Source organism: Dermacentor andersoni, chromosome 2 (genome assembly GCF_023375885.2).
Source record: "Dermacentor andersoni chromosome 2, qqDerAnde1_hic_scaffold, whole genome shotgun sequence".
NCBI lineage: Eukaryota > Metazoa > Arthropoda > Arachnida > Ixodida > Ixodidae > Dermacentor > Dermacentor andersoni.
The window spans coordinates 86616244-86640274 of NC_092815.1; the positions used below are offsets into that span (position 1 = coordinate 86616244).

The 24031-nt window shown below is 49.3% G+C and overlaps 1 protein-coding gene across 2 annotated transcripts in view; it reads right to left on the reverse strand.

Annotated features, from left to right (window-relative positions):
- Nucleotides 1–24031, reverse strand: part of LOC126541686 (uncharacterized) — a 219438-nt gene that overhangs the window by 147918 nt on the left and 47489 nt on the right. Inside the window, exon 1 of one of the 2 annotated variants that reach the window (XM_050188564.3) lies at nt 3002–3525. The exons of the other annotated variant lie outside the window; for it this stretch is intronic. Coding sequence (XP_050044521.2) covers nt 3002–3081 — 80 coding nt within the window. The 5' untranslated portion in view covers nt 3082–3525. Of the gene's footprint in view, nt 1–3001; nt 3526–24031 lie in introns of those variants that run through there. 2 annotated transcript variants of the gene reach the window in all.

Below are 24031 nucleotides of genomic sequence, written 5' to 3' on the forward strand. Positions count from 1 at the left end.
GACGCAAGAACTAAATACACGGCTGGCGACGCCACCTCCCGCACCTGCCAGCATGTGCCTTAACCTTGCATGCTTTCTCACTTTATGGTAATATTGCCTCGCGGTCAAAATGGAAAAAAAAAAGAAGAAAAATAGCTTTCATGAACCATGCATAGGGTGCACGTTAAAGAACCTCAGGTGGTGAAAATTAAACCGCACTCCTCAACTACGGCGTGTTTCACTCAACTCGTAGTTTTGACACGTAAAACGCCCGCATTTTTTATTTTATTTTTAATTATAATACTCTTTTCTCAAGGAAAACAAGACACAACGAAAAACCGTATGAACATTGATCAGTACTTCCTGGCATTCGGCAGGCTTACTTTTCGCGTTCTTTAAAAAATATATATATAAGAAAATGAAAGAGAAAAACAAAAAGATACGAAAGACCTCAGAAAAGGTTGCCACAATGCGAAACACTTTATTCTGGTGTTACTCAACACTCACGACAGCAGCTCGTTGACACATTGGGACATTTTGCGACTGCCCATTATGAAGGCTGTAAGCGTTAGCTGCGATATTAGGCATCCTCGAAACACTGCACACCACGGGACAATCTGTATGTTGTGCAGATCGGGCGAGCTGACGCCAGGAACACCATTTCCACGTCAGGCGGGGCGCCGTAGCGCAGATTTTCGGAAAATTTCTGTAGTTATACGGGTCAAAAACACGATATGATTATGAGACACGCAGTATAGTAGGGGACTTCGGGTTAATTTTGACCACCTCGGTTTCTTTAACGTGCATCCAATGCACGGTACAAGCGCGCTTTTTGCATTTCGCCCCCATAGAAATGCAGCTGCCGCAGCCGGGATGGCCAGATTTCACAGGGAAAGCCATACTTCAACTGATTGTCTCACAGTCACTCCACTATTTGCGACGGACATTGCTACTTCCTGCAATTCAACCCCCCCCCCCCTTTTTTTTATAACCCAGGCATCGCAAGAATCCGCTGCCATTTGCAGATTATGCATCGTTAACGTTATCGTTATTAAGATAGCGATAATTCAGAGCTACGTCGTGGCTCCGATTGTTTTACAACGTGGAGAGGACGAAATAAGAAAATAAACCTAACAAAACCGTCACGCTTAACACAACTTGTGGGTACTGCTTTCACCGAGTGCGTTATGCGTCTGTTTAAACAGGTGTTGGTAAAAAGTCACGTTACGGCGCCAGGAGCAAATTCCATGACATATGCATATCCTGACCCAATATCACTCGCATGTTTCATTCAGACAAATCTGCTAAAAAGAAAAAAAAAAGGAAAGATATCGTGCCCTCTGAAGAAAAAAAAAAAAAAAACGGGTATTGCGCCGAAAGCAGCGTTCACTCGTAAACCGAGCTTCGTAACGCACTGCACTGTTTGCTTATTGGGAGCAACGATTCTCGGAATATCTTACTTTTACAGCCACACTGTTACAACAGGTGCGACGGCAACCAGCAACGTCAACAGCCAGTTGAAACCGGTGCATGTTGGAACTGGATTCCTAGGCTGACGCGGAAGCTTCAGTTTCTACCCGTACTCTTTTACTCGCACGTACATACATGGAGGCACGCCCCTTCTGCGCAAAGCCAGCGACAAGGCACAGCTCGACCATTTGCTACAGCTCGGCGACGACAGTGATTAACGCCGTCACGTGATTACCACGCGCTCGACTGAGGTCCTAAACACCGTTAGCAGCGTGGCTGGTAATACTGCAACAGCTAAAGAAATCACCAGGTTCCTTCTTTCCATTTATTAATCACTTTGCGAGAGGGAGCTACGATAGCGATCTAAACGAAATGCAGCAGTTATAGGCCTGATGCGCGCATCGTTGCTCAGAAATGATCCGAAGAATATACGAGACTTGCGTAGCTTGCGTGTCGGATTGGAAAATAGTAGCAGCTAGCATAATCAGCTGTACGGTAAAAAAAAATATGGGGTACTTTCATGGGGTACCACCTATAGGGTACTTTCACGTGCACTTAAATCTAAGTACGCGGACGTTTTTGCCTTTCGCCCTCATCGGAAAGATGTACAGTTGGCTGAAACCTTCACTGAAACGCATACCAACGCTATGCGCAGAAAGTGACGTCGGCTTGCCTTTAGAAACAGCTGCGAAAATGGCAGCAACCAATATATCACGCACCGCTGCGGTGCTTCTGGGAGTGCGCCTCTTTTTCTGATGCACATAAGAAATTACGTGGGCGGCGAAAGCTATGAAAGCTAGGAGCGTACGCAAATCACTGCGTACTGCAGATTGCGCCAAATATTATCAGTCACGGATGCGGCCCGATAACTTGAAATCAGTATTGCGCATCTGCGACAAATTAATTAAAGCCGCTGTGGGGGTCAAAGAAAAATGAAGTAGCCACGTGAGATGCCATGAATGAAGTGTGAGTAAAAATATTCCGGTTACGCAGGACGTCTAGCCAAAACTGCCAAGCAGCGACACAAGTTCAAACCAAATTGATATGACACGGCGCATGTCGTTATCGGCTAATTAGTACCCTACTTGAGGTGACAGAAAGAGCGAAAGCGCCGCAAAAGGACAGCTTGTTGGTCTTGTCACATCGATTTGGTAAAACGGTCGCCAACGGATTAGGAATACGTGGTTTCGTACCTGAGCATTCCGATAGATTGAGGGCATGTGCGGCATCAATAGAACGGTACAACGACCGAATCGAAGGTATTCCACACACACTGAACGAACACCTACGCGAGGAAAGAATGCAACAAGAAAAAGAAAATACGCACTAGAATTCCAACCGCTGTGCGCGCGTCAACTGGCGCGTCCGTTTCGAACGCAGCTTGACCTCAAACTGAACTCTAGTGTCAAACCGTTTGACACGCTCAAGGCCAGATCGGCAATGAACGCCGCCATGGAGGTGCACTACAGCGGGAAAACCTTCGAAGCTCGCCCGTTTGCGTCAACGGCATAGCAATGTTCGCGGACACAACGCGTTTGACACGTCGTCTCACCTGTCCTGCTTGGCCGGCGCTGAGACGGAGGCGTTCAGCGAAGCTGTCTTGTCCGTGCAGGAAGTCTCCGGCGCTGCCATGGCTCTTTTCTTCGAGAGGTCAGCTCGGTTTCTACTCGAGCGTACCGACGAAGTAGAATGGCATCCTCAGTCGACGGGTGATCATGATGCCCGATATTCCATAAGACGTCGGCACATCCGCCACGGCTCGAAATTGCCGGCCACAAAAAAGAGCGAGGCAGGCCTCTGGGGAGAGCAATAACACCTGGCAGCGGCCGCGGCGGCAGTTGTATACTTCGTTCCCTGAAGGTTTTTCGTCGGGCGCAACTAAGCTGTTCACAAGCGATCCACAAGTATTCGAAATCCACACAGCCAAAGTAACACCGGCTACACGGCGAAGACGCTGGGCTTCTGCGGTCGTTTCGTAGTCGAGGAAAAGAAAAGCCGGCCCCGCGCTGGCGTTCAAAACAAAACCGTCGCCTTCGGCACTCGTTTCGTCGCTGCTTGCTTCTCCCAGTTGCCGCGGTCGCCAAGGCAGCCGCTGTAGCGGCGGCAGCGTGCGCGAAAGCAACACGTGACTCCACGCGCGACCGCGGCGCCTCTCGCGAGTTGTAGAGAAAGCACGCGGAGAATCGCAGGCGCGAAATTCAAACCTACTTACTGCGCAAGACGCGCGGCGCAAACGCACTTATCGAGGAATGCAAATAGCAAAGTCTTTCAGTCCAGCGAAATCGTCCTCGCCTGTTCTGTAAGTAAACAAAACGTGAGCTCAGCGACCTCTGAGTACTTGAAAGATCTTGAGCTGCCTCACAGGTTACAGCGTTCGTTCCTAATGTGCAATACGCCTGCTAATAAAAAAAAATATTGAAAAAAGATATGTTGTTAGGCCTATCAATTCGTAATTGCTCTTCAGGAAAGAGTGAGGTAAGTCGGTAACGTTACTGTACGCGCTTTAGAGAAAACCTGTTAGAAAACCTAACATTCAATAATTGACACACTCTGTGTCTCATTTCACGTGAGGTGTCGAAGTACCACAAAACGTGGCCAACAGTCGAATTGCCACGGCAACAAATCAAACGGATGCCGTGTATCACACACCGAAATGCTTCCCTAGTCGTATATTTCAACGCAGCGGTCAGCAGGCAAATTGCGCCCTCCATTCGCGCAGCGTCGTCCGACCGCTTCGCAGCGCGGCGCACGCTAGCCGCCGCGGCAGAGTCGGCATCTCGTGGCGAACGGGAGAAGCGCGCGGCGACTGCTGCTCCTGTTTCGACTTCAGGGTGCTCCACCGCACGGCACTCGACAGAAGGCACTACGTAAACTGACCTTGGAAAGGTCACTTATGAGCGAGCCTCGGCGGTAGCGCAGCGGCAACTGCTGAATGCCGGGCCGGCCTCTCCCTCGCTCATGGGGGGGCGGCGCAGGAGAGAGAGCGCCGGGCGTCTTGGCCGGAGAAGCTTCCGGTTCGGCCCCTAATGATTACCGGTTCACCGTTCCTAATATGCGCAGCAGGCTCTTGCGCGAACCTTCCAAACAGCGCAGTAGATGCACTTTCCACGAAGCCCCTGTCACCGAGAAGGGGGGGGGGGGGGGGGGGCCCGAACCTTCTCGCGGGGCAGCGGCGATCTTTGCGCCGACTGCGCGTATCGCAAGGTTCTTCCCTCCTTTCTTTCTTTCTTTCTTTCTTTCTTTCTTTAATATCCGTGTTTAGGGAAATGTGCGCGCCGTTCGCAAGGCGCTAGCTACTCCAATTCGCTGACTAGTGTAGATGCTTAGGCGGTTTGATTGTACGGCGTGATTGCGAAGGAATGCGTCCTCAGCCCTGATACGTTCTCGAAAAATAAAATGCGCAAATGGTTAAAAATTAAGACGAAAGGTTAGGAACAGGGTGGCTAAAATTTATAACAATGATGTTTCCTGGTGCACTAAAGCCTGTACGGCTAATGCGCAGAACGATGTGAGTTCCGATGCGCAAGTGTAATCATACCTATGTTCTACACTGCGCTAGATGAACATAAAAGCGTTGCGAATGTTACAGCAAAAAGAACACAAGAAAAAAGAGAAAGAAAGCAGCAAATGGAGAGAGATTATTCCCGGGCTTCGCCATTGTCACTGGGACCAGTGCGAACGACGTTCCTCGACACTGCCATCACCGCATCATTCGCGTGCATCTGAAACGAGACAATGCATTATGGCTCCTTTGTTTACTTGCGCTGCTTCGGAGCGAACGCAGGACGATCGAAAAGAAGAGCGATCGACGACCCTAAATTGCGCTAAATCACGACTGTTTCACTAGAGACACGAAGTTAAAGGTATGTGAGGAAAGGTGAAGAGAAGGAGCAAGAGAAGTTGGGATCCTGGGAGAAGATTCTAGGGCTGAGAGAGAGAGAGAGATTGTGAAGAGGATCCTCAACATTAGGATCATCATCGGACGATCCCCCATCCTTCATCATGAGATATTTTTTTGGCGTACTGCGTCAATGAGGCCGCGAGCCGCGGAGCCACGCGCGGCTCACCGTAACTGACAGAGTGTGCCATGCGAAAATAGTCCTGCCGTGTCATCTGAAATATCTGAAAGTGGCCTATAATTCAGACTTCGATCCAGTGGCCGTGCTGCTGCTGGTCGCAGTTGAGGCCGCCCATTTTGTGAAGACCAGAAGTCTCACGCTTTCCCCATACCAGACTACAGAACGACGGCACGCGAGGAATCTGATACGTGCGCATGCGCCGGTCGCGTATACGCGCCACGTTCCGCTGTTGTAGCGTTCTACGCATGCGCGCTGTCCAATAAGCAGCGATCGCGCACGTACAGCGCGCCACTGCGAGCGCAACCGCTGGTAGGTGTAGGCCAGCCGCCAAGAATGGGAGACAAAGGAAATGAAATAAAAAAAAAACGAACGAAAAAATTCGGCAGACTCAACTCCAATCAACATCTACGTAATGCGAAGCATACTTGGTTTGGTAGAGAACGGCTGTTATTAATCAAATAGGTTGTATACGGCGAACGTTCATTGTTCTTGCGACGTGTGTACACTGTTGGTCTATCTCTATCTCTCTTCTGTATATACAGGGTGTCCCAACTATCATGAACCAAGATTTTAAAGTATGCCAATGCCACGTAGCTGGCCAGAACCAAGGCAATGTTGTTTGCCGTCGATTGGAGATACTCAGATTATATTATTTCTTGCATTCCGCCTAATTAGACAATTAGTCTTAATCAAGCAATCAAGTTCTCAAATATTAGAATTAAATGAGAAAACGTCAATGAGAAAATTGTAGAGCAACACGAAAAGCTCCCGTACAGCTTTCTGTTGCTCAGTACGTGCTACATCAAACTTTTTCCGAGCGTGAAAGAAGCCCGCGAATATACACGCGCAGTGCCTCAAGCGGCCAGTCGCGCGGGCAATTATGCGTGTATATTCGCGGGCTCCTTTCATGCTCGGAAAAACACTTTTATGTAACATGTATTGAGCAATAGAAAGCTGTATTAGGAGTTTTTCATGTCGCTCTGCAATTTTCTCATTGACACTTTCCATCTAACTATAATATTCGGGAAGTTGATTAATTAATTAAGACTACTTATGTAATTAAGAGGAATGCAAACAATAGTATGAGTATCTCCAAGCGATGGTAGATAACATTACCTTGGTTCTGCGTAGCTACGTGGCACTCGCATATATTTAAATCTCGGTGCACGATAGTTGGGACACCCTGTATGTGTACATACAAGGTGTCCCATGTACCTCGTGCCAAATTTTAAAAATATGCGAGTACCATGTAGCTGCACAGAACCAAGGAAAAGTTGCCTACCGTCGCTTGGAGCAAGTCCGAAAACTGCAAACAATATTAATTTGGGCACATGTGGGACGCCCTAATATATGTATGCATGTGTGTGTGTGTCAGTGAGAGAAAAAAATGTCTATATAACAAGGTCCACTGCTTAATGGAGACGCCCTTGCATGCACAAACTTGTCAGCTTTCTCTTCTATACGCACTCAAACTCAAACACTCAAACGAAGCCTATTAGCCAGCGCCTCCTTGACTGAGACAGGCGCCGACCTTGTTTTCAGTTTCACGCGCAGCCTAACCTCAGCATCGCGGTGCTCGGCGGGCAAGCTTTTTTAGAGATCGCGCTTTCAGTCGAAGCTAACTCGCTCGGACTGGCGCGTGCGCGGTGCCGGCGTAGACGAAAGGTCCGTACTGCACAGCGGCCCATGCGTGCGTCCTTTATATGTGAGCGCGAGCGGCGACGCGTGAAAACCGTGGAGCAGTCATGCGTGCTCCCGAGGCGCCACTGTCGTGCCCGTAGTATGTCAGGATGGCGACTTGGGCAAGGGAAGTCACCTTCGAAACGAAAGCATTTGCATGCGTACAGAGAGAGAGAGAGAAACGAGGATATTTGTAAGTAAATAAATAAACAAATAAATAAAAGCCAAACCAACCCTTTTTGAACGCATGGCAAAGCAAAAAAAGAAAATAATAATAATAAAGAAAACACATACACACACACACACACACACACACACAGAAAATGTTAACTTCGCCTAATCTGTTGTGGTGCAAAACGTTGCTGTTACGAGTCGCTGCATCATTGTTGCACTCCCTTGCCCCACAGGGTGCCTCCGACGTTCAACTGCCGAGCCAGCCCGTAATCGTTGGTTCTGCTCCCGGCTGCACATTGATCACGAGGGCTGCGGAAAGCAAAAAACGCCCGAAATATTTGTGTTCGTTAGCCTCCGCGTAGCTTAAGTAATTGATCGTGAGTCTTCTCCGCTTTGGTTGCGTTAAAACTGTTAAGCTTAACGTGACCTCTGATGATCTGACCTTCAGCGCTCGTCGTTTTCTCAAACGAGCTTCGACTCGAAGCTCTTCCCCAACTCCACCAAACGGAGCACCCTTCGACTGAAGAAGACAGTGCAGAAGAATCTCGTGTGATTCCCACGACGAGAAGCTGCGTGAAAAAAGCGATTCGGACCGGTGTATTTGTGTATAGCCGTCGCCCAGTGCCTCGCTACGAAAGTTTCTCTCAAGGATTCCCGTTATATGTCATTGGAGCGAGTTAAGTGACCCCTTTAGTCAAGCGGCAGCGCTCCCATCGCTATTTCTTGAGTAAAGATGTAGTGTCACGCGGATGAGTGTTCTAAAGCACGGAGGGGGGCCGTTTAGACACAGCCATAGCGAGCGCCAGGTATTTCTGACGCTTCGGCAGCTCCAGGCTATAAGCTGCCGAAACGCCAGAATTGTCGGCAGAATTTCCTATAATAGAGAAAATAAAGCCTGTTCCACAATGCGGCATCCAGTCCAGCTATCTTGGAACCTGTCCCACCACAGTCACGTTTATGACAGATGAACCTGCCCGAGCAGAGTGCGTGTGCGTGATCCAGAACAGCAGCTGAATGCGCAGATGGTTTGGAGTGGTCAACGGTGCCGTGGTAATGCTTAAAAAAAAAAAAAGACGTTGTAGCGATGACTCGGTAGTGTCCGACTGCGCCTCTCTCTGCCTGGCTTCTTTCACTCTCGGAAAAACACTTTTATGTAGCACGTATTGAGCAACACAAAGCTGTATCGGGAGCTTTTCATGTCGCTATACAATTTTCTCATTGACACCTTTCATCTAACTATAATATTTGACAGGTCGTTTAGTTAAGACCACTTGTCTAATTAGGCAGAATGAAAAAATAATTTGAGTACCTCAAATCGACGGCAAACAACATTACCTTGGTTCTGTCGAGCTACGTGGCATTCGCATATTTTTTTTAAACTGTGGCTGAAGTTAGCTGGGACACCCTGTATAGTTGCCTCATTGTTGTCAAGTGCAGCGGGCCTCCGAAGGTGCAATACAGAACTCAGTATAGAGCTCGTAAAGAATGCAGGCAATTGTCCTAGATAACGAGAAAAAGAAGCATATGATGATTACAGTTATCTCCCTTGTTCAGTGCGGCATGTATGGTTGACTATGAATCTATGAATGATTTTTTGTTCTCCTGTCATTTGGAGCTGTTCTATATTCTTCGTTCCAAGCAATAAACTTCAGTTGCAAGTCAGCGCTCGTACGTGTCGTGTCTCCCTGCTCGTCCCTGTCAAAATACGCGCTGTTCTGTTTGAAACACACGCAAGCACACGCCCGCTCATTCACTCACGCGCACTGACTTTAGCACGCTTCGGACTGATCTGGCAGGAAGCTCTCTTAAAAGCTTGGCATGGTGAGAACTACGCGAATAATGGCACAAAAAAAACAAAACATATCAGCATATAGAGGCAAAACCGCCGTGCTTCGCCACGCTTCAGCAGTTATGCGGCGTTTTTTTCTTTTTCTATACGCATTTTTCGAGGTTTGTTTGTTCGTTTGTTTACTTTTTGTTCCATCAGCATGTTATTTGGGACAGCCGCGACTCCCAAAGCTGCAGCTAATGAATAATAACGACAACAACCCGGTAAAGACCCTGCCCCTGTCGTGATTCAAGGCCTCGCCACCTGAATGTGTCACCATGCAGCTAGCCCCAGTATCATTGCCGCTCTCCGACTCCTTCGCCGCTGAACTCGCAAGGTATTTCCGAGGACAGGTACGCGCGGGCGCCCCGTGAGACCGCCCGCGCCGACTCGACGCGGCAGTCGGCAGCCGTGGAGCGACGCGAGAGGGGCCAAGGCTGCCGCGGCGCAAGCATGCGACGCGACGTCGACTAGGAGGCTCAGTCGAGCGCGGTGAGCAGCGCCAATAGGCGAGGGCCACGCGAGCAGTGATTAGCGAGCCCTCGCTGCCGAATGGAATGGGAGCAGAGTGCGGCTCGGGTCACGAGCGGCTTCAAATGGCCGGCGCTTTTAGACGCGTGTGCAATTTGGTGCGGCATTTTAAAGCCCTTTTACCGGCCTCATTAGTCGCGGGGGGGAAAGAAAAGAAGAAGAAAAGAAAGAAAAGAAAGGTTGATAAAGTTCTCGAAATACCGATGCTTAAAGAAGGAGAGGAGGTAGGAAAGGTTAACCATTGTCTCGCCTAGGTTGGGTAGAGGGTGATCTGGAAAGGGTGAGAAAGTGGAGAGGAAGGGAGAAGGCAAGAAAGTAAACGAGCGATCCACACGCACGCTTGTGGATCGCTCATTTACTTTCTTGCCTTCTCCCTTCCTCTCCACGCGTGTGGATCGCTCATTTACTTTCCTGCCTTCTCCCTTCCTCTCCACTTTCTCACCTTTTCCGGATCACCCTCTACACGCGTGTCTAATCCCCACTCAGTCAGGTGAAGTCGCACAAACCACTGTCCTTGGAGAGTCGCCCGCCTACGCCCGTTACGCCCGTTTTGACAACCTCCTTTCTTTTCTTTTTTTTTCTTTCTTTGTGGATGTCAGCACAAATGACGGCCGAGTTATGGACTGCTCGATGTAATGGGCGCACTATAGAGACACGTCATTTCCCTTGTCGTCAAGGTTTAGTGTATATGTTTCTCTTGGGCATCTACATTTGGCTGCGCTATGTGTCGGTCAGAAGGAGGTGCACCCGCGGATACGATCAGATTACTTTCTCTTCGTTGAGACGGCATTTTCTTGCTGTGGACGTGTCGCGCCTCGAGCGATATCCTCCTCAGGCTTGAAAGCAGCTCAATGACATAATCGTTCTTTATAAGTGGGTTGATATTACCGGCTGGTACGTTAAGAATTAAAATCAATGCGATCTGAATATGTGGAACGCCGTATAGTGGCGGACTCCAGATTAATTTTGACCACCTGGAGCTCTTTAACCTGCACACAAATCTCAGTACGAGACCGTTTCTTTTCTCTCTGCAGTTCGCCCCCACCGAAATACGGCCGCCGCAGGATCGAAACCGCGACTTCGAGCTCTGCAATGCAACGCCACAGCCACTGATGCTGAAGGCATCACTCACGTGGAGAAAGTAAGCGTATACCCTCATGTTTGTGATCGTAAAATGCAGTTTTTTTTTTTTTCATTGCTAAATACGTAGGCGAAGGTGGATCGTATAGTAGGTTGCCACGTTGATGCTACATACTCGATTTGCCATGTAAAATCGCAGTATTCTAAACACAGTTCACGGATGCTTTTCTTCTTCGCTGACAACGGTCTAGATCAAATTAGTATCAATTTTCATTAAAGCTGAGGGAATTAGGGCGCTTCCATACGGTTCCACATGCTTCCGCTTTTTACATCCCGGGTGGCTGTGTTACATAATCACTTCCGACTTAAGTTTGAAAAAGAATGAATGGCAACGAGGACATAATATATGCTGCACATGTATCGTGATTTTCCCTTCCCTGTTACGGTCGCAAGTCTTGGCACGCAAGTGTGCTTTAAGTGTCCCGCTTTCTCCGGTATAGTTGTTGAATCGCGTCGACGCTTTAATCACTCCCGACGCGAAGGTGCCACAAAGCTGTGGTGAGAAACGTATACGAATGCTTTCTTTTTCATTGTACAGGCGCGCGAACGTGGGAAAAAAAAAATAATTAAGAAAAGGAGTACACTAGGTTGCGAATACTACACGCCTTCTCTTTTTCTCACGAGAGCAATGTCCTCCCGCCGGTATACCGTTAACTGTCGCAGAAGTAAACCGCGCGACCGTTAGCCCTTTTCACTTCGGGGTATTTTTTTTTTTTTCGTCTCTTCTTTCTTCCTCCTCACGTTCCTTGGTCGTCTTCTAACGACTTCGTTTCCAGCAAAGCCGAGCTGTCGCCGCGGAGACAACGAACAATCGCCATCGTCTTCGCTCGTCCGCCCTTACCGAACACGCAAGGCGGTCTGTCGGCGCTGAGAGTTTTCGATGCGGGGCAAACAGCTTCCCGTGCGACCGATGAGTCCCCGCTGCCGCAACCGCTCAGCAGAGGGAGCCGACTACACGTGCACGGACGGTTGTGGGAGTTGGGCTTCGGCGCGCGCTCGCCGTAGGTCAGGAGAGCTGGTGACGCGCTTGGGCAGCCCGCGTGTCTTCGCGTTGTTCTGAAGCACACGCCACGGTGTGCGCTGCCGAATACGTCACGATGCGACTCGTTCTTGCGGGCACGGAGTTTCTTGCAGAAAGGTGCTAGACGGAACAGTGGCGCTAGTGTCTACGAGCTACTAACTAGCTATAGTATACAAGTATGGCGCTTACTTATGATGGGTACACAGGTATGCACACGGTGATGATGGACACACGATGGATGGACATAGCTGAAGTATTCTGTGAAGTACATTATAATGCGCCGTAACCTATAGTCCGGTTTTTTTACGGTATTTAGCATGGCGCGTATAGTACATCGCCTAAACTTCGTCCATCTGACCTCAAAGGAGTTCATGTCTTTGCATACTGATAACTTCCAAACAAAATTTTGCCTTATAAGTGCAACAATTAGCAATAATTATGCGCGTACGCAGAAACTAACTGCATTGATGACTGGGAAAGTATGGTTCCTCAGAAGTTTGGAATGGATAAAGCGCAATAATATGACGCGACAAGAACGCATCTGAAGTCACAATCACGAAGGTTAGACAAATCCACGCACTGCTAATGTCCCAATCCGTGCCATGTCTTGGGTAGCTGAACAAATCGCAGCCAAAGAGTTTCCTCCAATCTCTTTTGCGGGAAACTCCATGCCCAAAATATCTCGGAGGCCACGGCCGCAGGCGCGCGAGTTCACCGCCACTCGGGCGCCTGCGAGCTGCCACCGTGCGCCGTTCTTTAAGACGGGAACTGAAGACTCCGAGACCCGTTCGTCGGGCCCACGCTCTGCGTGGCCAGGGACCTCCACGTCTCGAACGCGATGTTCCGCGCAGACGAGACTGAGGGGGCCGAACTTTATCTTCCGTACACGGCGCAACGCACTGCGGCCCCCGCAGCGAATGACAAGACAAGCGCGGTAGTCGCCCTCGGGAAGGAGTGGGGGAAGCGTGGGTCTGTGAAACCCCGACAACCGCGGGCGTTGCCTCCTTCTTTCGAACCTTTCTTTTTCTCCAAAGAAGAACGCACCCGTTTTCGCGTGCGGGTTCTCATAGGCCGCTCAAAGTTTTCTTTCGTCCCTCGAACTCGTCGACCAAAAAGCTTGCGTTTTAACCACGAGAGCCGACAGACAAGAAGCCAAGGAAGGCATAGGGTAACAGAACTAACTATTTATTTGGTTTTTAATATATAATTAACGAAAGGTTATAATTCAAATGTGCGACAAGCTTCATATTCTCAACGAATTAAAAAGGTAATTGAAAGTGGTACAAGAGACAACTTTGTGACCTGTGGAAGCCGAACTCGAATCCTCAGCATGACGCATGCGATGATCTGTCATTTCAGACACGGCTACGGCTGTGTCCTTCCTCCCACTTTCTTGGGCATTTGCGTGGCACGTATCTACAACCAAGGCTTGGGTAGCCTCGTGCAGAGGTTGCAGGTTCGGCTGGCGCCGGCAGCGAAATTTTCTCTTGTCCCGCTTTCACTTTCGTTTATTAAGAATGTGACGTTTATCTTAAATTCGGCCCTGATATTTAATTATTTATACATGTTAAATAAGTGTCAAATACCTGCACACGTTAGTTGGCTTTGTAAATGCGAAGCATTTCTTGGCGAACATTCGTCACTTTGACAGTATTAATTCAGCCGCCTACGTCTATAGGTGCTCTCATGCTCGTTTTGTTAACTTGGTATGTACGAAAATAAGCATAGTATGACAAGTGCACAAAACATAAGTCACCGATCATTACATCAATACCATGACATCTCTGTCATGTAGGTCACCAGACAGCCGCCTACGTCTTGGTGCTCTCATGGTCGTTTCGTTAACTTGGTATGTACCGAAATCGGCATAGTATGGCAAGAGTGTGTGATGGACATAAACGATAGGTCATGACATGAATGTCATAACATGCGTGTGGTATAGTTCATGAAACGGCCGCCTACGTCTTAGGGCTATCACGGTCTTTTCGTTAACTTGGCAGGCTGGCCGCACACTGCTTCGTACAACATCGATTCCCACAGGGCGTGGAATCTCCCAGATATTTTTCTTTTCTTTTTTTTTGCTGGCTCCTCATGGTGTTTGCTCAAATGCATTTATTATAACAAATCCTCGTCCCTTCTTGACTGTTGTCATCGAGAGTTGACGAGGATGCAGTAGCTGGAGCTCGTCAGCACCTCTGCTTCCCTATATTAAGCTGCCCGTGTTATTGCTGGGGCATGAAATGCCAACGTAACGGCGCTCTACGTAAGCCTCCGATGTTTGCGTCATGGCACAAACTTGGTACAACGCACGCAGGGCATTCTGTGTAGTGCGCCGCCAAGTCAAATCGTGCAGCCGTGTATGCCGACTCGCGAAGCTCTCGATTTTGCTTCGGGGCATACGCCCTCCCTCGTTAGCATAAACAAAAAACTGAGAAATAAAAAAAAAACCTATCGAAGCTGCGGTGTGGCCAGCGAGCGCTTCTCTCTCGGCAAAGTTCGCACTTCACGGGGTCAGTTAGGTTTGAGCGGGAAGCATTGTGATAGGCGTTGCATAACGTTAGAACTCGTCTTTGTACAGCCAAGCGTAGTCTAAGCACGTGCGCGTTCTGTAGTGCGGTTAACCTTGACTCGCAAGCCAATTCTAGCACATTAACGTTTGAAGTGTGCGCGCAGGCTAAGCCAGTCTTAGGGGAGGGTACACTCGCGATATTCAGCTCGCGTTCAAATCAGGAAGGAAAGCCGGCCGGATTTGACGGGGAGAGAAAGGAAGTCACTCATCGCTTTTTATCATCGCACTCATCCATAACATTACAACCAGCTCTCGGTAACAGGGTACTTAATCGATGCGACGATCACCACCGAATGTAATGTGGTCGGGCGAAAGATTCTTATACGGTGGAGAGGTGGGGTTTGCGGACAAGGGAAAATCGATCAACAGCGTGTGCTGACCACAGCAGTGTGAATAAGAACGCGCTGCTCGGTCTTTGTAGCAGTTTTGAGCACTGTATGCCGCCTTTTCCTACTCAGCCAATTATTGAGTAGCTCCTAGAAAACAGTGTACGGAACTCGCGACTGTTAATAATTTCGCAATCGGTTGTTGCCACACTGAAGGAAACTTTCTGTAGAAATAAAGAAAATGCTATGCAGGCAAATCGCGCATAAGAAACGGCGTTCGGAAGAATAGTTCCCATATCTCACTAGCACTAGTTGATGCTGGGGAACGAATAATATTAACATGTAATTCATTACAGCGGTTATAGTAAAATATAACAAAATGCATGACACATACTTAAATTGCGCCTATTTTATTGCTTTCCTCTTCCGCGTTTTTGCAAATGCGAAACTGTCGCATGTGGAAGGTCTCGATGCCTCAATGTCTGCCACAAGAAGCTGAAAGCCTCGTCAAACTCTGCCGGACTACAAGGCGCAGTAACACATGTGCTCCGCCTCTGTAGCTTCCGCTTCATTGCCACGGAAATTTTGTCCGCGAACATATCAGTAATTCGAAGCTCTAATATCCCACTTTGTATGCTTACGTTCTCTCATCGGGTTACACTGTTAAGCAACATATTGCTTAGAAATGTATGTAGGTTAGTTACATTCGCGCATGATAGCGATGTAGAACACACTGCGATGCATCATAAATACTTAAGCAGAGCTCGTGCACAACTTGTGTAAGAAAAAAGTACGAATTTCATAGTTCTCGAGCACTTAGGTGGGCTATTAAGGCTCTCTATATCATTTCTTACTGCACGGGTGTTCGAATGTCCCATATATCTCGTGTGACTCAGCCGCAACACTGTATTCTTCTTACGATGGTTCTCCTCGTAAATTTCAGGTGCCCTGCTCCTTTCAAAAGGTTGCTTTCACTGCGAGGCTCAACGCATGCAGTGAAGCCTACTTCTTGCTGAAACAAGAACTATTTTCGGAAGATAGCAGGAGTCGTTCCTTGCCTTATCAAACAACGTGACAGTACGGTAAGCAAAAAAATAATAAAAAATAATAAAAGAATGAACAGAGAGAGAAAGCATCGTCTGTTTTCCAGAGCAAGGAGCTAGAATAGTGAACATGGCTGCTCCAACGTCACCTTTCTTATAGCTAAACACGGATCTAAGAGAAAAGGGACAGGATGCAGGTAAAAGGCAGGTTGGCATCTAAATTGTTATGCAAGGCAAGGTGTCCACGTCGAGTAGAAGTGATCTGCTTCTATAAAAACCAACGAAGACGTGTTACAGCCTCCCGTCCATGTTCCTGTCATACACCGTAACACTAAACTATTGCCTCTGATGCGTCAAAGTGGACGATCTTAAGTAAAACCAACAAAACAAATATATGATTTCAATGAAATTACTCATCCAAGCTGGCGACGAAGTGAAACGATCAAGCAACTTTTTTAAGTGCGCAAGCATTCCTATGCCTATCCTACGAGGAAGCCTGTCCGTCCGTCACGTAAGATGAATCATTATAAAGAAATGTATGTACGAAAAACTAGAATAAATTCGAAAGGAAGAACGCTGGCGAGTTTCGAACCTACGACCCCTCGCTCGGAAGCCGTGTGTTAGCTACTGGGCTAAACATCCACGCTTGCGGAAGGTGAATATATCCGAACCATATGAATGAGTTATAACGGTGGCATAAAACAAATGTCAAAGGAGAATAGTTTCTATAAAGACCTTCTTGAAAGATGTGGTGATGGTGGAATAAAAGTAATCTCTAGGACCACATGTAGAGCCCACTTGGAGCATTGTAGGCATTAGGAAAATTACGGTATTGCGGAAATTTAATGCCGAACATGCCGCATCCCCGAGGCGCTTGGGTGATCGCGAAATGCGCCTTCCGTTGGGGCGTTCGTTCACCGACCGAACTGCCACCGATCTCTGAGGGCTCACGCGCTTCGCGTCGTGCAACGCCGATAACCGCAGATAATGAGTTCATAAGGGTGGCAAAAAGAGAAGAGGGGTTATGTGGCTCTCATTACGGTTGATAACGATTCGACGCGAATAGATAAGATGCGAAAGAGCGATAAGGGTTTATAATGGTCGGAGCAATTCTGATAAGGCTGATAAGGACTGATGAGGGTGTGATCATGTCCCATAAAGTTCATAAGGACAGATCATGGTTGATAATGACCGGATCGATTGCAACAAGGTTGAAAATGACCTACAAGGGCTGATACGTGTCGTATCGAGTTCGATAAGGTTGACAACAACCGATAAAGGTTGATAATGGTCGGATGGAGGACGATAAAGTTGATAACGACCGATAAGGGATGATAAGTGTTCGTACTAGTCGAATTAAGTTTGAAAAGATTGATAATGACACCGGGCTGCGTGGAGATGAACAAGTGGTACAATGCTTACGCATACTTGGACAACTCCAGTGGAGTTTCTGCGTGGCTTTTTGTTTCTCTCGTTTCAGATTAAAACCGTACCAACCACACGATGCCAGAGCCGTTGTCCCCGACATTATTTTTACAGCATCTGAAAAACAGGCGCTACAAGTGGACGGAAGAGTGTCCGCTGCCACATAAATGAGTGCAACTCGAGATTAGGCAACCGAGAGAACCTTACGGTACGATAGAACGTTGAGCGCGCTTCCCCACACAGCGTAAGTGCAGTGGAAGGAAGGCACAAAAAAAAGAAGAAGGAGAAGAACGACGTCCTGTATTGTTCTTAGATAAGAATTCCTGTACGGGTCAGCTGGTGTACGTTCGGCAATAATTTGGAAGACGGCACAGCGGGATGAGGGCGACGCACCTGTGAGTCTCAGTTCTACGTGCCTCTGCGCCATCCTCGTCAGAAATGTTGCACCGTTTTCAAGATCGTTGCACTCTGCGTGTTTCTCTGGATCAATTTCACGCAAACGATGAACGACCAGCTCCCACAACAGTAAGTATACGCTACACAACCGGGCCATTAGATTCTGTCCACCCCTCTGGATTAATTTTGACGTGCTCCCTTAACGTGTGCAATTCACGCGTGCTTAAATTCCTACGCACAAGCGTTTTAATATTGCGCCCACATCGGCACACTACTGCCACAGCCGGGAATCACACCCACGACCTTGTACTACGCCGCAGAATGCCATAACTCTCGCTTGAGCCACCACGGCTGGCCCGAGACTCGGCTGTCGGCGCTTCAGAAGAGCAAAACCGGCCCGAAAACACCATCGAAGATGAGCTCCATGCATGTTATCGCCGCATGAACCGTCGAACGACGCATCCGGTGCTGCATAGTACGACGCCGTCGCGGGCGTATTCAAATTCGCGCGCCGGCTTTCGCAGCATTACGGCCATACCAGACCAACGAGGAAGCGGCATGGCACAACTAAGGGCACAACACGTGGCGCGTGCTTCCACGCCACGAGGTGCTTTGTCATCTAGTCCCGCGCGCCCATTTGTGCGGCGTCAATTTGCGCAAGCAGAGCCTACTCGGCGGTGTCGGCGGCGGCAGCGTTAAAGCGGTGGCTGTTAACGCGCTATGAGGCGCCGCCGCAAGTTGCCGCCCTCCTCGTGGGGCCATCCTCGGCTGATTTGCATGAAGTGGAGGCACAATATGTCGGCAGCGCGGGCGCGAATTCAGCCGGGAAATGGGCGCTGATGAGGGGGCGACGTCGGCTGACGCCCGGGCCAAGGACGACGACGGAGCGCCTGCACCGCCCGGCGACAACAGCCGCGACGAAGACAACGACGACGCCGAAGTGAGGAGGAATCGCCCAGCTGTCTGCGGCCGATGGATGCTTTACGCGTGCCGCCGCCGCCGCCGACACCGGACGCCCCGTTTGCCTTCGTCGACGCGCCCGCGTGCGCGGCTGTAAACGTTACCTCCGCGCAAAGCAAATGCGGAAGGAGATAAGGGGGCCACATATATGAAGGAGGAACAGCCGCTTGTATACCGGGATGGAGTGCGCGCCCTCCCGACCACTCACGGATGTGTGCGCTCTCGTGTAGCTGACCCGTCGCGGTGGCTCAGTGGAAATGCGGCGCTCTTTTGTTGAGCCCTAGGCCAAGGGTTCGAGACCCGGCCCCAATCCGATGAGGTATTGAGGTAGAAACATAACTTACAATGATGGCACATTCAGCTATAGTGATGCTTCGTAGTGACTAGAGAGGCAGCACAAAATTCTTTGCAGAGACTCTCCGGTACACGCATTACATACGCGTCAAAGAACCCAAATTTGGTCGAAATTAATCCCAGACGGGAACCCTGCGCTACGGCTTCTTTCGTGGTCTACGAGTTGTTTTGTGGTTAAGCCACATTATATTTGATTTAATAACGATTTCACTTCTTATCGTAGGCGTTTATTTACTATAAAGCCCGCCTCTGTTCGCGCTATCGAGATGTTGGAAACAGCAGAGTGGGTGGGACAGGCGGCTCTCAGCCTCTTCCTGCATCCTCTCGCGCTGAGCTTCATGCTTACCAGGTGACCCGGCAGTACATCTGTCGTACTATTGTTGTCGTACTACTGTTGCACATAAGCGCGTCCTCGTAAATATTTACGAGAGAGAGAGAGAGAGATAACGCAAGAAGAAGAACGAAGGGAGGTACAGCCACAGCGGCATCCGAGATGGCGCGGAAGAACATCCACCACTTCTTTGTCTCGTACGTAATGTCTGACAAGATGCTTTGGTCCCTCTCCCTCACATGGCACTGTAGCCCCCAGTGGAAAATCAATGACGTGGGGCTGGTCAGGGTGCAGAATGAGGGGTCGAGAATTGAGTCGACCGAGCGTACGAACTATCTCTGTGATATCATTTGTACGTACGGCGCCGTATATATAGGTTTGATCGGAGCAATCTTACAGGCGACTTCGGCGACATGGCGCAAAACGCGGTAGGGGTCGTTGTACGTGGCAAAGCAGCTTCCCTGACAGACGAACTCTTCGAGGTGGCACCCAGAAGAGCATCAGGGAACCAGGGGAGTAACAGGCATCCCAGTGGCTGCAATCGTAACGCAACTTCTGTCACACCTGCAACAATATCATCGGCTCTCTTTCGACTTCTCTCTGCTAGGTCGCTCTGGCCTAGCTTCCGGGAGCGGTTTGTGGACTGGTCCGTGAACAGTTTCCAGTTTGACGAAAAGCGACGCAATGTAGCACGTATAGTGATGAGTGCAGAAGTGAACTGCCTCGCCAGATTTTAAGGTGCAAGCAGGTTTGCGCTTCCGTAATCGTGCGCTTGGTCCGTCGTAAGGTCGCCCTCAGCCGAACAATCCCTGGTGGCTCCCTCTTACATTTATTTCATTTTCTATATTTCTAAATATAAGCAGCAAAGCCTGCCCGAACATGTTTACCCGCTAAGCATACTTGCTGACGAAATAATCTAAAGATAATCGACACAGCTTCCACCGCGACCTTCCTACCGTCTGCAGGCAGGCAGACGATAACATCTACGTAGACAGTCGCGCTGAAGGTAGCAAATTAAGTTTCCCATTTCAAGGCAGTCGTACAGACGGCCTTGAAAATATATATATATATATATATAGAGAGAGAGAGAGAGAGAGAGAGAGATTTAACAAGAAAGGAGGCGAAGAAGTTGGCCGGAGGAACATACGTCTGGCCTCCAATAAAAGGTGAAGACAATAAGTTCACCTGATGAACGTAATGTATCGCAGTGCTCCCACAAGTGTGATTACAACGCGAAACGGGCGAAACGGTCACTGCTTGGCACAGTTGATGAAGCGGACATTTGCTGACCTAGAAACGCATATACCTTCAGGCAAGGCACGGCGGATTCGTCAGGTCTGACCGGTCATGCACAATGCACAACTTTTCTTGCCTTCTTTCTTCTTCCCTCTCTCTGCATCTCTACTTCTCCTGGTATACTTTTAGTCTCGAAGTAGCCTTTTAGTCGAGACCATCACCAAGTCTGCTGTTGATCTTTTTTTTCCCCTCCGACTACCTGCATAATAATAATAAAAAAAAGTATGTAACGATTTTCGTGAGCAGATCGGTCTGCACCGCCTGTGGCCCCACAGAACGCGCCCTACTTTTCTCCCTAACCGTTTTCAACAAGCTATTCTAGCAGTTTTTTTTCTGAATTTCTTCATCGTGTCTCACCTGCCGCAAGACGATCGACCACACTGCATCGTCGTTACCACCAGGGTTTAGAGGAAGACGTTTGGTGTCTACATATTTCTTTTTGGTTCACCCCCTTCCATTCAACACTATTATCGACGAAGCGGGAACGTTCGACGACGGTCACGCCCGTGCTGCTAAGATGCGCCGGCCCGAGGCCCGCTCTCACGCCGAAGCCATTTGCCTCAGGAGGAGGCACCGTCTTTCCGTGCCGCCGGGAAACCGAAGCACCGAGCAGCAAGACGGTGCGGGGGGTTATGCGCAGCCAGTAGCGGCACCACGCCCGCGCGCGCCCATGCGCATCCCGGAGAACGTCGGCGGGTGCACGCTGCAGTCGGTCGGAACAGCACGCCGACGCAGCGGCGGTATAACTTATACTGCGGCTCAAGGCTGCTGCGCGAACGCGGAGCACGAGGGACGACAGATGCGGGTCGCCGATAAGCTTTGCGTATGTATAGTATACAGATGCTGCGACCTCAAGACGCGCGCGAGGGAGATGGAACGCGTGAAAACTGCGGACACAATGGAACGGCCGCGGGCTGACCGCTCGGAGCCGACAAGAAATGCGAGCGCCATGCTCCTTCCTCGTACATTCCTTTTTCTTACACTGCCCAGAGAGAAGCTTGGAACTTTTCGAAAGCAGAGTTCATTCGTTCGAGGCCCATGCGTGTATCGTTTTGATGGATCTGCGGACAATTTTAGAGTCCGCTCAAAGGCACGCTGTCGTGTTTTCGGTAAGCTGGCATGCTATTAATAGTCGGCGCTTTCCTTCTTGGTCGCGTGTTGTGGCTCCGAGACATGTACGTGGAGCGCAAGTGCGGCACGAAAGGGTGTCTGTGTGTGGCCTTTTTGCCATCTGCAGGCAAACAGCAACGACAAGGCCTGCGTTTTACGGGGTCTATACATGCTTGCATGCAGAAATCAGCTTTTCACATTCCAGTTTTCAAGCTAGTCGTGTACAGTTGGCAATACTTCACATTCAGCGTCTCAGGGCAGTAGTAAAACACGGAAACGTCTGGTGTTTCACATTCGCGACACTTGTATCGGGGACAGCATTTTGACGTTTCACATTTTAAGACGGCTGCACATACTGTATGCCATTTCGCGCGCTGCGCATTTCAGAGTGAAGGTATGTATGTAGTTTAATACAAGGGTACGTTTCAGCTTTCTAGATAATCTCACAGACATCAGGCAGGTGGCTTCACATGTATGAACACGCGTGAGAATTTCTTGAACTTTCAATACGACATAAATGCTTTTTATCGGCTACCAATGCCGTCACATGAGCCTACTCCAGGTAATCTCCCTGTAATTATCACACAGTAAATTTGTTAGCCTTCTTTCTTTCTTTGTAATCGAACGCAAACACCGAACGATGCATAATGTGCAAGTAGAAAAACGAGTATCTAGCAGGTATAACCTTTGTACATATATACTGAAACTTCTGAGTGTTTGCAGCCAGGTATTCAGCTCACCCGTAAACAAAATTCATGTCAGTATAATATGTCGCAATCACGCTAATTATTACACCTGCAAGCTTATGTGCGTACCTAAGATGGAGGGCACGCCGGAGAGAGTGCGAAGGACGAAAACTTGTCAGTTTGTTCAGGTGAGATAGTATACGTTGTTTCTGTTACTTGATTTCTGACTTTCTGATTTCTGACTCACACGGAGGACCGAATATTTTGTTCCCATCGCTTTTTGTCTCCGCGGAACTCACGTACATCCAGATTCCAGTAGCAGCTTCGGTGCAAGCTGACCGCAACGCAAGCGGTGGCCTACCACGTAATAACCTCGCTGTACACCTCGTGACGGCCATCGCTTCCGTAACTAATCGGGAAGCCATCGCTCACATCGGCGTTTCGCCGTAGACGCACGCCACGAAACCGAAGGCAGAGATGACGGCGACGCGGCCTGTGCGCTGGCGCTTTAATGGACGGAAGCCGCTTGCGTGTCACTAATGAGCCCGCGCAGTTGACTGAGGAAGAAGCGCGGGGGAGCAAGACGGGAAGCCGGAGCCCTAATGGGCGCCGCATGCACGCGTTCGAGATCGTCGCCAGTGACAGCGGCGACGTCTCCCACGCTGCTCCGAGTTGCCGAAGCGCGAGCTGCTACTCGAAGTGAAGACGTCTGGCAATGTGGGTCGCGCCCCGTGGTTGCAGCGTTTTCGCCACTGACGTGTGAACTGACCTGAAGTGGAGGGAATGCAGCATGCACAACGGCGACTTTAGAGGTCAGGTCGGTCAGCGAAGATTTGCAATTCCAAATTACATTTCTGTTCTTTTCTTCCCCACTTCCAACATCTGAAGCGAGAGAAGAATGCGTCCTAAATATTCTTGAGCGTGAGACAGGTAAAAAATAGGAAACAAACTGCGCTCTCGCGAAGTAAAACAGCACGTAGAAACGTTTTATTAAAGCGTTGCCGCTTCTCCACAACTCTTAGCTCCCAAGCATGCAGCGTTTGTGGAAGTCTCTAAATAATTATTTGGGTATGCCCAACCCCATTCTCACCCTTCCTGTTCGAAATATAGGTAGGCATGCTTTAGGACGGGGACACAACAATGAGCCGGCCCGTAATTTGGCGGAGAAAACAGAATAACCAAACACATAGCATATTCGTCTGGGCGAAATACAACGAATTACGCGAGCGTAGCAACACAGCGCTAGCAAAGAGGATAAATATGTAGTATGGGATGGCAGCGCCATACTGACGCGCGGTCTCAGCTCGCGACGCTGACGCTGCGCGTATACATATGCGGGTTGGGCCTGGAGGCGAACTTGAGACACTCGTCTTGCCCAACAAGCGACCGTATACCACGCGCAATCCCGAGTGCGTCCTTCGGCAATAAGCAAAACAAAAGTTGTGGGGACCCAACGTACGTACATCTCGGAACCAATACGAAGTGAAGCTTTCGAGACGCTGTTAAATCAACAGTTATGAACGTGTCCATTTATTGGTGCGTCCTTGGCGTGCGCGCCCATGTGCTCTCGAGTACCCGTCCTACCCAATGTGTGTGTGTGTGTGTGCCCACACACACACACACACAAACACAC